The sequence below is a fragment of the Belonocnema kinseyi genome, chromosome 5, assembly GCF_010883055.1.
Source record: "Belonocnema kinseyi isolate 2016_QV_RU_SX_M_011 chromosome 5, B_treatae_v1, whole genome shotgun sequence".
NCBI classification, from domain to species: Eukaryota; Metazoa; Arthropoda; class Insecta; order Hymenoptera; family Cynipidae; genus Belonocnema; species Belonocnema kinseyi.
This window is the reverse complement of record NC_046661.1, coordinates 52535375-52550878: the sequence shown is the minus strand read 5'-3', so window position 1 is coordinate 52550878 and position 15504 is coordinate 52535375. Positions and strand designations below refer to the sequence as shown.

General features: G+C 29.0%; 1 protein-coding gene across 3 annotated transcripts in view; it reads right to left on the bottom strand.

The window, feature by feature from the left end:
* Window positions 1–677: 677 nt before the first annotated feature.
* The window catches only part of LOC117172551 (stromal interaction molecule homolog), a 97893-nt gene continuing 83066 nt past the window's right edge, over window positions 678–15504 (bottom strand). For 2 of the 3 annotated variants that reach the window (XM_033360599.1, XM_033360600.1), the window contains 5 exons: window positions 14312–14455; window positions 11064–11231; window positions 10370–10634; window positions 8551–8625; window positions 678–1190 (listed from right to left, as the gene is read on the bottom strand). In XM_033360599.1, coding sequence (XP_033216490.1) covers window positions 733–1190; window positions 8551–8625; window positions 10370–10634; window positions 11064–11231; window positions 14312–14455 — 1110 coding nt within the window. In that variant the 3' untranslated portion in view covers window positions 678–732. The remainder of the gene's footprint in view (window positions 1191–8550; window positions 8626–10369; window positions 10635–11063; window positions 11232–14311; window positions 14456–15504) is intronic. The other variant, XM_033360601.1, reaches the window with a different exon arrangement.

The following is a 15504-nucleotide window of genomic DNA, read 5'->3' as shown; positions in this document are numbered from 1 at the left end:
ATGTTTATTTACATTTATATTTACATACGACGATTAAGTTACAATATTTGTCTCACAATATGATTGAAGAGCGAAATAATTGATTTGTTTTTATTTATAAAATAATTGCGTTTCGAAACAGAGAATAGAACAGAAAACTCAATCTGAAATATAATTACTCCTTTTTTGCCTAGAAAGCTGAAATGAGATTCAATAAAGTAGTTGAGTTTTTGAAAAAGTAGTTTTTTCTGAATATATTACAATAAAAATTCCCTGTACTGATATTAATCGATTTATAAAATCAAGCCTTTTCAATATATCGTGACATAAATAGATTATTTGCTCGATACTTAATGTTTAAACTGATATATCGTTAAAAATCTATACTTCATGCCTAGTATAAAAATGTATACTTATAGAGGTATCGATATTAATCGACTCTTAATACCTCCATAATCAATACTTTATGCCTCTATATCTATCGATATATCGATAAAAATCTACTTAGTTTCATGCAATATATCGAATGCATCGATTTTTAGAAGTATGATTTAAGTAAATTTTTGTCTTGTCTTACAAAATAGCTTTGCATTTGTAATTACCCTAAGATCAGATTTTTTACGTTAAAATAATAAAAAATTAGACCAAGTAACTCGCCAGCCTCTTGATCTCTAACAATCCTGCAGCGAGTTTTTGACTTCTTTTTTTTTTCTTCTTTTAATTATACAAGAAGACTTGAGTGACTAGTAAGCATCACGAAAGTTTGGACTTGTTCTTCCTAAAAGCGGGAAAATGGAGCTTTCTGCGCCTGCGCTTCTGCTCATCGTTATCCGCCGTGGAATTAGAATCGGTGGAAAGTGTCTCGTCGTCGACAGACATAACAGTGGGCAAATCTTTGAGGGACTTTTTCGCCGTGACGAAGCGATAGAGCCTCTCCGAGGTGTCGATGGAGTTCTCGGAAAAGGAGGTTTTGGAAAGGAATGATGAGGTAGGCTTCTCTTCGGTGAAAACCATGTTGGTGTCCTGGCTGAAGGAACGCACCATCGCAGTGGCCTTTTCATTGGAGGACGTGGGACGTTCTTTCGCCGACTCTTCGCTGCTCTCGCCCAGTGTAAAGTGCACCGCCTCCGGCGGCGTCTCTTTACCCGTCTCACTGCTTGATGAATCTGGAGGGATCGACGATTCCTTCCAAGTTATGTTATCCAGCGTACCTGTAGACACAGTCACTACTAATGTATACAAAGCAAAGCAATTTCGGCTACAAATGTCTAGCTAAGCAACGCACAACGAATAGACATTTTCAGGACATCCAATTTTTAACAATTAATTCAATTTTATTTAAGAGCAATTCTAAACAATAATTTTGTGAATAACGGTAACTATAGAAATGCCAATTAAATCTTGCACCGACAAAGCTTATCTAAAGCCAATGTTATTATTTTTTAAGACATCAGAAAATTGATTCAATTTATTTGTGACCTGTACTGATTTTTCATTCATATTCAAAATGAGACTAACAGAGGCTCAGTTGGAGAGATTTCTAGAGATTTTAAAGGATTGCGAAGATTTTCAACAAATTCACAGGATTTCCGAAGAATTCCAACGAATTTCAAGAAACTTTAATGCATATACAAAAATTGAAGGAATTTCATTGGATTTCATAGAACTTTATGGAATTTCAAAGGATTTCAACGTGTTTGGCGAGATTTCAAGAGATTCCAAATAATTTAAAACGATTTCTGTAGATTTCCAGAGATTTCAAGGAGTTTTTACGGAATATCAAAGATTACGAAGATTTTCAAAAATTTCATGGAATCTTAAGAGATTTCAACGGGTTTCGCAAGATGTTTTAGGATTTTTGTGGATTCTAAAGAATGTCATATTTCAAAAAATCGTAAACGATTGGAAAAAATTACATAGGATTTCAAAAATTTTTAGGAATTTTTAAGAGATAGCAACTGCGAACATTTCCAAAGATTTTATGTAATTTTGAGGGACATGAAGGGATTCTAACAAATTTCGAAAGATTTCAAAACATTTTTACTGATTGTAAAATATTTCAAGCGATTTCTTGGGATACCAAAGGATTTTAAAAGATTTAACAGGAGTTTACGGGAATTGTACGTTTTTCAACAATTTCAGAAGTTTTTATAGAATTTCAAAGATTTCAAGCGATTACAAATATTTTTCAAAATGTAAGTGATTAAAATTTAATTCAAAGATTACTAAGGATTTCACAGGATTACATGAGAGGATCACACAAGATTTCACGAATAATTGATCGACCTCTCGAATTTTTCGAAAATAACGAAAAAATAATTAAAGAAATTAAATGATTTGGAAATATTTCGGCAAAATATTCAAGGGAATTAATCAAATACTAAACCATTTTACTTTTACAAACACTTTACATCAATTTAAAAAAATTATTTTAAAAAAATTTGGTGGTTTATTCGAAGATAAATATGAGCACGCAAGAATCAGAAAATTTCTGAATAAGGAAATGAACATTTGTAGTCGTTTCGGACTTGAAAAAAACAAGTACAGAATATTTTGAAGTAATTTTAGGAACTTAAAAAAAACTTTTTATTTTGTTCATGAAAAAAAACGTTCTAAAGTATATAACAAAGTATATTGTGGCTTTTGAGCTTAATAAATTTATCCAAATTGAGCTTTTGAGTTCTAAAGCGACCTTCAACAGTATCGTTTAACATTTGTTTACATGAAAAAAATTATAAGAATTCTATAAAAAGAAGTTCACCGTTTGAAAAAATAATATTGGTCGGTTTTAATTGAGCACCATCAAACAAATTTACGAAACAGTAACCTTTTATCCTAATATAAACATAATTTTTATATCTGATGTTGACATTAAAAATCTTAGACCAAAAATTCTTGTTTAACTAAAAATCTCAAAAATATCCTGAAATTCAGATAAAAAATTATGCCATTTTTTATTTCAATGAAAATGGATTTTTTTCGTTTCTATAAAATAAATAGAAAGATATGGAGTAGAACATTCTAGAAATAAGAAACACTATGGAATTTTCCCCTTAGTGAAAAGTCAAAAGCAGAGTTGCGAAAAAAATTAATAATATCTTCAAGGGTGTAGAAAATTGAAAAAAAGAAGAAATTTTGCAACTTTATTTAATCGAAATTATTTCACTCCAATTGTGAAATCGTCATACGGGGATTAGAAATAAAATCAAACTTTAAAGTATCGAAATAAAAACATTAGGATGAGATTTTTCATATCTTGATTCTATACGGATTTCCCAAAATTTGGGAAACCATTCAATATTAGAGATGAAGTTATATTATAAAAATAAACTATTAAATAAAATTTTTTTTTTCATTTTACACGTTATTTTTCATTAAGATAAATAAAATATTATAATTTAAGTATCACAAGACAATTTGGATAAAACCATGACATCCGTGACCTTATGACGTCAAAATTTTGACCAAAACTCTTGCGCCAAATTTAAGTACTCTGAGAAGGAATTATTTTCATTGAATTAAAAATGATTTATTTTAAGTGATTTAGTGTTAGTTAATAGAAGCGTGCTAAATTAAAAAGCGTGACGCTGGTGTTGGAACAAATCAAATCCCATTTTCTTGGCGCTTCTCGGCTTTATTAATTATGGAGTATAAAACACATACATAATTAATAAAACGCTATAATAAATTTGCACGTAAAACGCATTAAGTAATTTGAAATATAGATATATAAATCACAAGAGATTCCTACTCTCTAATTCCCTAAAAGTTGTACAAAACACAGCAGACTGAAAAATGTTCCTCGAAACAACAATATAAAATTCTTCTAACAGTTCTCAGCAACTAATTTCTAAGCTTAAGTGAAGATCATCTTATGTACATGTGCTCGGCTCAATCGCTGCCTGAATAATATCAATTTCTTAATTATGGCATGGCGGAGTCGTACTTTATTCCGGCTATAAATTATCTCTAAACAGTAAAATTTCTCCAAATCATTGGCAAAGCAAATACCAAAATAAAACAGTTTCTTTACAACAATTGTTCGTTATCTAATTTTGTCGCATTGAGAGCTTTAAATCATTCAATGTCGGAAACTAAATTAAAATACCGTAGGTACTGCCTCTTGACGCTTCTTTCTACAATACACCGCTAATAATATTTAATAAAAACTACCTAACGAAATATATTACAACTTTCAAATCAAGGAATTTTTTCTTTCTTTATAACGTCAAGGCACTGAGTTCTTTGTTTTAAATATTCTCTTCTACGAGAGTTACAAACAAACTTTTTCAACCAAAAAGGTTCTTGATATAAAACACGATTTCCGTCCATTGTAATTGTGTCTTCTGTACATACGTTACAAAAAGTACTTTTATTAATTTTAGGTTCGTCAGAAGAAAATGAGTTTCAACATTTTAAAGAGTTGATTCTCTGTAATTGTGCATTTTTTCTTTGGTAAGTCGAAATCTTGATTAAAATATTCTTTAATTAAATATTCTTCATAAATAATCTTCATTAATTAAGTGTAAATAGAACTAAATTCAATCAGGATTAGAAGAAAAATTAACTAAATTCAACGCGAATCCAACCACATTTTAAACTTAATAAAAAGGAAATTAATTAAATCAATTTGCATGTTTATAAATCTAAGATGAATTCAAGTGAACCAAATTAAATTCAAGTAATTTGATTTTTATTAACTAGGAACTATGGGAAATTGTCAACTTTAGTTTCGGTTTGAAATTTTTGTTATGAAAGCTCATTTACCTAAGTAAAGCAGTTATCTGAATTTTTTGCTGTTTTCGAGAAAATTGACCGTAGCTTATTGGCTTTATATCCGAAAGGTTAAGGGTTCGATTCTCGCTAACTACATTTGTTATTTTTTTTTATTTAATAAAATGTTTATAGAAGATTGAACAAAAAATTTTTCCGCGCCTAGTACACGCGCCTGTCGGATCTCACACTTCGCGCTCGATAAGGAGTTACCTCGCGTTTTGCGCTCGGTTACTTATTCTTTGTACTTATAATGCTTGAATGAAACTTGATCAAAAACATATGTTAGATCCCTGTAATTTGTATACTTTTTCATATTTAATTTTCTGCGTAATTAAGTATAGTATAATTGAATGTTATGCGTCAAATTTTGGACAATTCTAATACTTTCTCAATCAGAAATTGTGAAAATGTAATAAATTATAACAAATGTGTATCTCTTTTATGGGTGCACAACTTTTGCCCATCAATTTTTTTTCGTACCTTTTGTCATTTTTTCACAAATTTTTCATTTTTTTTTAATGTCAATTTTTATTATTAAAACCAAAACTACGTTTCCTATCAAAAAAATTATTCATAACAAATTTTCAGCTCTTTTTTGGCTAAACAACTTTGTTCTTTTTTTTTTTCGTAGCTTGTGCCATTTGTCAAAAAATTTAATGTTTTTATTCTTATTATTGTTTCTTACGAATAGAACAAAAACTACGCATTCTATCAAGGATTGATTATTAACAAATTTGTAGATCTTCATTGGGAACATAATTTTTAGCTGTTCATATTTTTTGATATCTTGCATAGTTTGACAACCAAATAAAAATTTTAATTTTGCATTATTTTTTATATAATCAAAATTTTCAATTTCTCAAGAAAATACAAAAAGTTATTATGATAATTTTGTAGGGCTTTCAAAAATCAGCGTTTTTCTTCTCTTGAATTTTTTTCATATCGTGCGTTTTTTGGCTTAAGATGTTCATTTTTGATTGATTTATTTTTTATTTTTTAAATGCGACAACACATATAATTTTCTTTCTATTCTAATTTAAAAATTAGAGTATTTTCAAAATTTTCAATTTTTTTTTTAAATTATAGAAATGTTTGTCAAAGTTTCTTATCAGCCCACCATTTAAAAAATTAGAGTTTTTTTTTTAATTTTAGACAAGTTTTACATTTTCATTCATGAGAGTGTAATGTAATCGTCCAAATTTTCGATCTCTGGTTTTTAACGGATCTTTACGTTTCTGAATGTTACGTATGTCTGTATGTATGTATCTATGGTTACCTGAATGTTGTAGCCACGCTAACTTTTGAAGAATTTGTCCAATCAAGTCAGCCTTCGATACATTGCTTAAGGTTCTCAAAATGAAGGTTAAGTTCGTTAATCAAATATTTCCAACCAAAATTTAAAAATTTGGAATATTTTCAAAATTTGAAACAAAATTTATTTTCAAATTTAAAAATTGTTTTCAAAGTTTCTTATATATGGGTAGAAGACTTGCAAGTTATCCAAATAAAATTGTCCATTTAAATGAAAATTAAAAAAGTTATATACTTTTGAAAATTTTTAAAATGATCACAAAAAAATATTTTTCTAAAAGATTAGGAAATTTCATTTAAATTCATCATTAGATATCAAATATATTTGGAAACTATGTCAGTTAAATTTTTGTCAAATTTTCTGGTATGCGTCAAAAAGACTTGCAAATTATTCTGATGACATTTTTAAATTCGATAACACTTCGAAAAGTTATATGCTTTTCAACATTTTGAAAATTTCAAAAAATAAGAAAATTTTTTTTTTTTAAAGATTAAGAAATATCAATCCAAATTTCTAATAGATATAAAATATATGTTTTTCGAAACTATTATAATACAATTTCTTAATTAGACAAAAGTTCCAAAAGTTGGATCATTTTGAAAAATATGCAATTCTGGTTTTTTAAGAGATCCATTTTTCAGGATTTTAACAAGATTTACAAATTATCTTTATGAAGTTTTTCAATTGGAAACAAGTTATCGAGCGCGAAGCGCAAGTTTCGTAGTGAGAATGTAATCGTCAAAGCCTTAGGTGTTTTGAGAACCTTTTTTAAAAACAAATCGAAAAAAATTTAAGTTACAATTTATGTCTGTAATACCTCAGAAGTTTAAATTACAGTTTTCGATTTAATTTATAGTATTTACGATGTTTGAAAACATTTAGTTAAAGTTTATGCATTAAACGTAAGAAAACGAGCGCGAAGCGCGAGAGAGTATTTTTTACAGTATTTTTTACAGTGTATGTTTTGAAAATGGCGAAAAATCTAATATGACTGCTTTGGCAAATTAATACTCAGGTAAAGAGCTTTCATTATAAAAATGATGAAGTGAAACTAAAGTTGAATATTTCCAGTATCCCCTTGTAAATATAACTAAAATAAAGTTCAAGCCGAATTTAGGGAATTCAATTGAATTCTGTAAATAAATTCAACTAAATTATAATTCAAATTTGCTAAATTGAACAATTTTATTTTAAATCAAATTCAAGCAAATTGAACCGTAATTGAAGTAAACAATTCTACTTAATTCCAGTGAATTTCAATAAAATTCATGTAAAATCTAGTGAGGTTTGGTCGAATCAATTGTATTCGTCTCAATTAAAATTAAATTCTAGATAATTAAACTAAATTTAAAATTAATTCTACTAAGTTAAAACTGAATAACCAAGAAATTTAGGCTAATTCTAGTGAATTAAATTGAATTCCACTTAAAAAATTGCCTTTTTCAAAGTGAATTCAAAGTGAACAGAACTAAACCCAAATTGAATTCATTTAAATTTAACTTCATTTGAAGTTAATTTATAATCAATTTAACCAGGTCAATTGAATTTACGTAAAGTAAAATAAATTCTGGATAATTATTATGTTAAGAAAAATATCAAGAAATGATATGCCAATGTTCTCTTAAACTTAGATTTAACATTTTTATTTCAGCAATAAAGATTTATTTAAATAAAATTTAGTTTTTAATTTATTTTAACTGTATGTTAGCAATACGTTTTATAATTTGGTGTCATCTCTTCAACATTCAACTTACTGAAGTTAATACTGCTATTGTTTCAATTTTTTTCGTTCTGCACTTTTAGATCATAATAATTTCTATTGCAATTATCCTAAATAAACCTTTTGCACAGCCTCCAAAATACTTTTTTCAATTTCATCCGAAATTACTTTTGCACTTAATGTAACAAACTAAAATCACCCCTTCAAAAATTAAAACTCATATCTTCCAACAACTTTCCTCAATATTTCTACAAGAACTTAGTATAAAACTATCATATTTTATCATATTTTAATTCCATGCGTATAAAAATGAAACGCAATCATTCCTGTTCCGAGACTAACACTATTTTTTAGAAGTTTAGCTATTAAAAAATATATATAAAATCACGACAGCGTCGTTCATATTGGAATCTCGAGTTTCTTGCGTCATTGCATCTTTTTGAAAGCTGCAATTCTTGCAATTCGTTTTCGTAAATTTACGTCTCATCTCCACTGATATTTTTCATTTTTTTTTCTTTGGAATCTTCTTTTCTTTCGATTGAGTCTCTCGACTCATAATTGATTGTGGAACGCAATAAAGCAAACAAGAGAGCATCAATTGAAAATTATTAAAAAAATATCACCACGCAGATCTAACGCATAAAACGGAATCAGTGCAAACAAAGCAGTGGAAAAGTGGAGAGGATCTGCGTGTCAAGAAACGGTGAGTCGAACAAAGATCAGTCAAATTTCGAGTGGTCATGGGTGTCCGAATCCGGCTTACCTGCTGCGCCAGAGACTGATGGAGAGTAGAGCGAACTTGTATCGTCGTCTAGGTCATCTTGGCTACTCAATCGACCTGAAGTCATCAAAAATCGATTTACGGTTTCTATTAAAGAATGCATTATGCTGTTAGAGTTATATAGACAAAATAAAGTGTTAAACTCTTGTTAACGGAAGAGAATGAAGCGTTTATGATGCTGCTAGATTCTTTAAAGAAGAATTAATGTATCGGACATTTATTTTAATCCAGAAGGATCTAATGTTTCCTTGATAATAGTATAACGTACTATAAAATCCAGCAATATTGTGAAATTCCTTGAAATCTTTTCAAATATTTTGAAATTTGGAAATCCTCTAAAATACCGTGATATATGGAAATCTCGTAAAATTGTTTACATAATTTGGAAATCTCTGAAATCCCAAGACGTTCTTTAGAATCTTTTGAAATCTCTTAAAATCTGGTTAAATAATTTAAGTTTAAAATTAATTAAAACCTTTGGAATCATACAAAATGTGTTTAAATCCTAGGTAATTCTTTGTAATACCTTATAAGTTTTCTTAAATCCTTTTAAATCTTGTAAACTTCCTTCAAATCTTTGAAATACTCTGAAACCTTCTCAATCTTGTCAAATTCTTGACAATTTCCTAAAATTTCCATTAAATCCCTTGAAACCTTTCTTCACCCCTTAAATTTTTTTAAATATTATGATTCCCATTAACAAAAAATAGATTTTGGGTCATTTTTAAAATCTTTAAAATCTTCAAATAACCCAATAGTTTTTTAGAATCCCACCAAATATTTTTAGATTCCTTAAATCTGGTTAAATTCTTTAAAATTAATGGAAATATTTGGAAATCCTCTGAAATCCCTTGAAACTTTAAAATCTTAAAATACTTTAAAACGTTTGGAATCGAATAAAATCCTTCAATATCGTAGAAAATTTTTTGTAATCCCTTAACAGCTTTCAAATTCCTTAAAATCTTTGAAAAACTTTTAAAATCTTTGAAATATATTGTAAAACCTTCTCTTAAAATTGGTTTATTTTCATGAATAAACATTAAAGTACTGTGAAATTCGAGGAAACTTCTTAAGATCCTTTAATATCTTTTTAAATCCCTTGAAATTTTTTACATCCTTTGAAATTCTATGAAATACGTTTATTATTGTGAAATTTTTTTAAATCCCTTAAATCGTTTGACATTCCATAAAATTTCCTAAATTCTTATGAAAAAACCTGAAATCGCTTGAAATATTTTGAAAATCTCTTAAGAATCTTGATTTCTTTAATCTCTTTTCAAATCCTTTAAATTTCCTAGGACAAGCTTTTAAATCACATACAACTTTTAAAAATATTTTTACACTCCTTAGATCTTGTGAACTTATTAGGAATATCTTGAAATATTTGGAACTCTAAAAATTCTATGAATTCCAGTGAAGTTTTTAAATCTTAAAATACTTTAAAACCTTTAAAATCCTAAGAAAATTTGTATAACTCTTGAAAAAAATTTTAATCTCTTAAAATCATTGAAACCGTTGAAAATTCTATAAAATCTGTTGCAATGTCTTGAAATATTTTGACAACCTGCAAAATTGCACCAAATTTGTCCAAATCTCTTCAAATTTATTCAAATGCCTGGATATCTTTCAAATCTTTAAAGACAACTGTAAAATTTGTAAAATTTTAAAACGTGAAAGTTTGTTGGAACGGATTTTAGAAAGATTTTTATTGAAGGTGAAATAAGATGATAGCGAAGCAAAGAATAATAAGATGATAAATAGGGATTAGACAAAAAAATTTGTGAACAGCTTTGACACAAACCTCTGAGGCCAAGTCCTCTTCCATTAGGCGCTCCTCTGTACAAAACGTTCTCAAGATAATTGAGTCCATTATTGTTAATTATATTGAATCCACATAAAAGCTCAATTTGTTTCCAACGATGCACGCGTTCTTGTAATTCCGTGGTCACCTCGTTGAGAGCTGTCCTCGCTTCCACGATACTTTTGTCCACCTCATCGATAGACTTTCCATGCGTCGAAACAAACGCACCCACCAAACTGGACCTCTTTTTTCGCAGCTTCTCGCACTATTGGAACAATTTTCAATTACTCAAGATCATAACTCGCTTCCATCTCATGAGATTTTCACAACATTTTACAATTTTGGAATCTAACTTGTACTCTATATGCCTAAAGGGTAGCTACGTCAGTGCCACCAATTTGAAACTATTGTGAATACAATTGAAATTCAATCGAAAAATGTCAAAAAAATTATGTTATAAATAATGCATTTTTTATCTTAATATAATAATAGTGACAGAAATTGATTGACATTCACTACATTTCTCTCATTAATAGTTCTCTAATTATTTCGAGGTACCCAATAGTTCGGGTTCAGATGGCGCTGTTTTCAACATCAAAGAGGTACCCGCAAGGCGTAATTTTTTCATGTTTAAAAGAGAATGAACTCATATATATATATATATATATATATATATATATATATAAACACTTACAGCTTCTCTTGCACTTTGAAGCTGTTTTTCAGCACTGATTTTTTTCTTCGTATAAGCTTTGTTTTCGATCTCATGTGTCATCTGCAGCCAATGCTGCAAACCGACAGGCGGAGACCAACAACGATCTTCGAGTTCACCTTCAGCACGTTGTAATTCCATTTTTAACATCTTTAAATTGAAAGAGGATAAGTTAAATTAAAGGAAAATAACATAGATCCAGTATGTATTAACATCATTTACTAAATTAAACTGCATACGGGTCATTTCCACAGTTTATTAGTTCTTGTGGCGATTCCCGACTTATGATACAAAATATCAATCAATCTATTTGTTGTAGAAAGTTTCCAAGATTTATGAAAAATTGGTTAAATTGATTTAATTTCAGGAATCCTCTTAAATTTTGAAGTTTATTACAAAAATGTGAATTCGTAATTTATTTGCAACCTGACTCACATCATGTGGCCCCCAACAATACCTAATTACGAAACGAAAGTAAGGAACCGTGTTTGTAATTTTGGAATCTCAAGCGTGTCCTGTACTTTCATTCTATGTGTATTTTTTGTATTATTTTTTTTTAGTTTTCTAACCTGAATAGTACTGATTGCTCACATGAAATTACTTTAAATGCTTAAAATGCAAGCGTCATTACTTAAATTTTTAGTGGATATTCAGGTGGTCCCCAAAAGGTTTTTTTAATCGAAAACTATAGATCTTTTCAAAATATAAATGAAATAATTCAGTATTATCCCAATTGTTTTTTATTCATTTGATGTTACGAATAAAAATATTAATTAAAAGATGATCATTTCTCGACTTTTTTGGGAACGTTGGAGTATTGCGTAACGCACTTAGGGCGAGGGAGGAGGGCTGTGCTGTAGTGCAACACCTATATTAAAGTTACATACAGTTAATAGAGAAAAAGCTTTACGTAGTGGGGGGGGGGGGGCAAAAATGTCAGGATAACGCGTAACATAATACTTGAACGCTCTCTTTGCTATTTTTAATTTATATATTATTTCCCATAACTCAGAGTCTCTATCTCTATTTTTGAAATAAATTATATGTAATTAAAAAGAACATCTGGTATTTATGACAAAAAAATGTTTAGAAAAATTCCACGGGATTCATTTATTGAATATACATGAAAAGTACTTAACCTTGAAATTATAAATATTTTCAAGGTACTCTATCTACCACATGATCCTATTAAATCCAATAGTATTTAATTATAATTGAGACTTCGCATTCTATATACCCGCATAAAATTTGCCTGGCCGCTTCAGACCGCTCGAGTTGGCCCCTGATGGCTTGAAAATCAGTTTTCGAAAATTCAACACTTTCACATATCAATTTTTAGAAAATTTCATGACGCATCTTTTTTCTCCCGAAAAAAAATTTGTATCTTTTGTATTTTTTAAACTTCATTTCTCAGACAAGAAAATATACTAAATATGTTCACTTCAACTCAGTACGAAAGACAAAGTTCTTAAGATAATTTGCAATTGAAAATTGATTGATTTTTTTTAATAAAAAAGTTAGCATTTTCTCGGGCAATCAGTGTCAAAATAATGTTAGACAATTTTCAAACGCTTCGTTTATCGAAGGAATTAGGAGTAAGCCCATACTTCAAGTGAAATTAATTTTTATTAGAATATAATGAAGTTTTCTGAAAAGTATTACCTTAATTGAATTATTCGTTAACAAAATGGGATCATTCAAATAGCATTTATCGAGCACGTAAGAGGTGATAACTTTTGGAGCCTCGACCTGTTCGACCACTGCGTCGCGTATTACAGGGTGATTAAAAACATTCAGAAAAATATATCGTACAAAACAATTTTTTGAAGAAAATGATAATTTTCTAGACCAAAAAAAAATCAATTTTCTACTGAAAGGGATGAATTTTGAACTAGAAGTGTTAATTTTCAACAAAAAAGTTAATTGTACACTAACTAAACTTGTTAGTAATTATACCACTAATTAGTTAAAAATTGTTTAGCACGTATTTAGTACTTTTTGCAAAAACAGCATAAGTACAGTTTGTAGAAAGTTTTATAAAGAACATAATGAACCGATGCAAACATTATAGAGATTACATAAAGATTACGGCTAATTTCTGAAGTGAAAATAAAACGGGAAACTTATACCAAATATTATTAAGTAAATAATTATGCCTTAAACTATTCATCCTATACTAAATTTATATTTCTTTTCCAAAATTTGTTAGACTTAGCAATGTGACTACCTTTTTTGATTTCATAAATCAAGTTAAAAATTGAGTGATGTGCCTGACTTTATACTGAAAAATTTCTGAGTATTTGCAATGTATTACTCAATAAAAATTCCTGCTTCCTTTATTTCCAGTAGTTTATAGTACTACGTGCATATAAAATATGTCCTAAATTTTACTTATACAAATTTTTACGAAATAAAAATAATAAAGAAAATAATCTTCAAAATAAAAAGTTTATTTTTTATTCATTTTCATAAGTATTGAAATTTTTATCTTCAAAGCTTTAAAATGAATTGTAGATGTACTTGTTTTCTGTTTACAGTATGTTTTTAATGTACACCTATTTTAAGGACATTGTTTACAAACATAGATATATTCTAGCGTAGCAAATGGCGCGTTGCAACCGGGCTTCGAAATTGTCACCTCTCACGCGCTCGGTCAATGATATTTAAGTATTCCTATTTGCTTAACGAATAATTCAATTCAGGTAATACTTTTTAAAAAACTTCATTATAACCTAATAAATATTTCTTTCACTGGAAGTTTGGGCTTACTAAAAATTTCCTCGATAATATTAAGAACTTTGTCTTTCTGACCGAGTTAAAGTGAGAATATTTAATAAATTTTCTTGTCTAAAAAATTAAGTTTTTTTGAAGTTTTACAGAAACAGTAAAAGATACAACTTTTTCGCTGAGAGAAAAAAGATGCGCCATGAAATTTGCTACAAACTGATATGTTAAAGGCCTGGCAAATTTTATGCGGGGTTATAGAATCCGGAGTCTCAATTTTTACTTCCAAAACACAATTTACATAATCTTGGAAGTCCTAAATTAGGTTAAAATGGCCCATAAACAAAATTAATATATATATATAATGTTTAAAACGATTTAGGTAAAGAAAAAATGTCTTTCATTAAAATCTAAGATATCATATATAAATCTTAAAATATAAGCATCTCACTAAGAACGTCGAATATCAACATAAAATAATAAATAAAATGTAATTTTTTACTAACTTCGATCTCTGCTTTGAGTTGCGAGACTTCGAGATCCGAATACGAAGTATGAAGACCCATTCCTTCATCTTTTAATCGCTTCTCCAAATTTTGTTTTTCTGCTGCTGCACTCTCTTGTTCTACTCTTGCCCTTTCGAGTTCTTTCTAAAAGGTGAAACAAAACTTGCATTGATGATTTTACCCCGTAAAAAGTCTTTCCGCAATTTTTAAAATTTTACTCTTATATTAAAAATACTACATTAAAGATACAAAAAGGACGTAAACGATGAAAAATCTGCCGTTTAAAGAAATTACAATTTTCTAACATTTAGATTAGAAACAATTTCAAAGAAAGATCTTAAGCCTCCCAGTACGATCAGGTCATGAATGTTTCATTGGTTCTGCCGTCTTAAATTCAATCGTCGTACCCAAACTTCAGATAAGTCACCTGTACTTGACAAAATATGAGATAAAATCATAAATGTCGTTATTTAACACATTCATGGAATTTTTTAATTACATAACACACGAAAAAAGGTTAATTTGACTAGGTCAGATCGCGTTTCGTTCCTAACCTCAAAAAAGTGAGAACGAAATACGATATGACTGTCAAACTAATCCCGGATTCGAATTCAGCGAACCCAAAAATGTATCGCAATATTTGTCTCATCTGGCGGACAAGACTTTTTTTAGTGTTCCTGTATTATCAACACATGTATAACGTGCGGAAAGTGGTAAATTCTGGAAAAGTGCGTACATTTAACTTTCCCGTAATGTTGCGCATGCGCTCCTCATTCCAAAATGACATCACTTTTAAGCACGATCAAGTAACGCTAACATTATCATAGATATGATCAGCTGATTCATAAATTATAACATTATTATGTCAATTATTAGCAATTAATTGTATATGTAAGGACCGATAATATTGGGAAAGATCAAGTTCATATAAATAATTGAAATTGAACAATGAGTAATCAAATAAATGAGTATATTCTCGATTGTTGTACAACCTTTGAGTATAACGTGATATTTCTTATACGACTGCTCGGTTCAGGGGCTGTATCCACCAAACGATAGAAAAGTGGATCGAGAAAATCGAAGGTTTAAATCAACAGCATAGATGGAGTGATGCTACGGTAGCTACTTTTATAACCGAACGATTCAAGGGGCTCGCACGCACTTGGTATGAAGGACTGGATTCTATTGCCTTA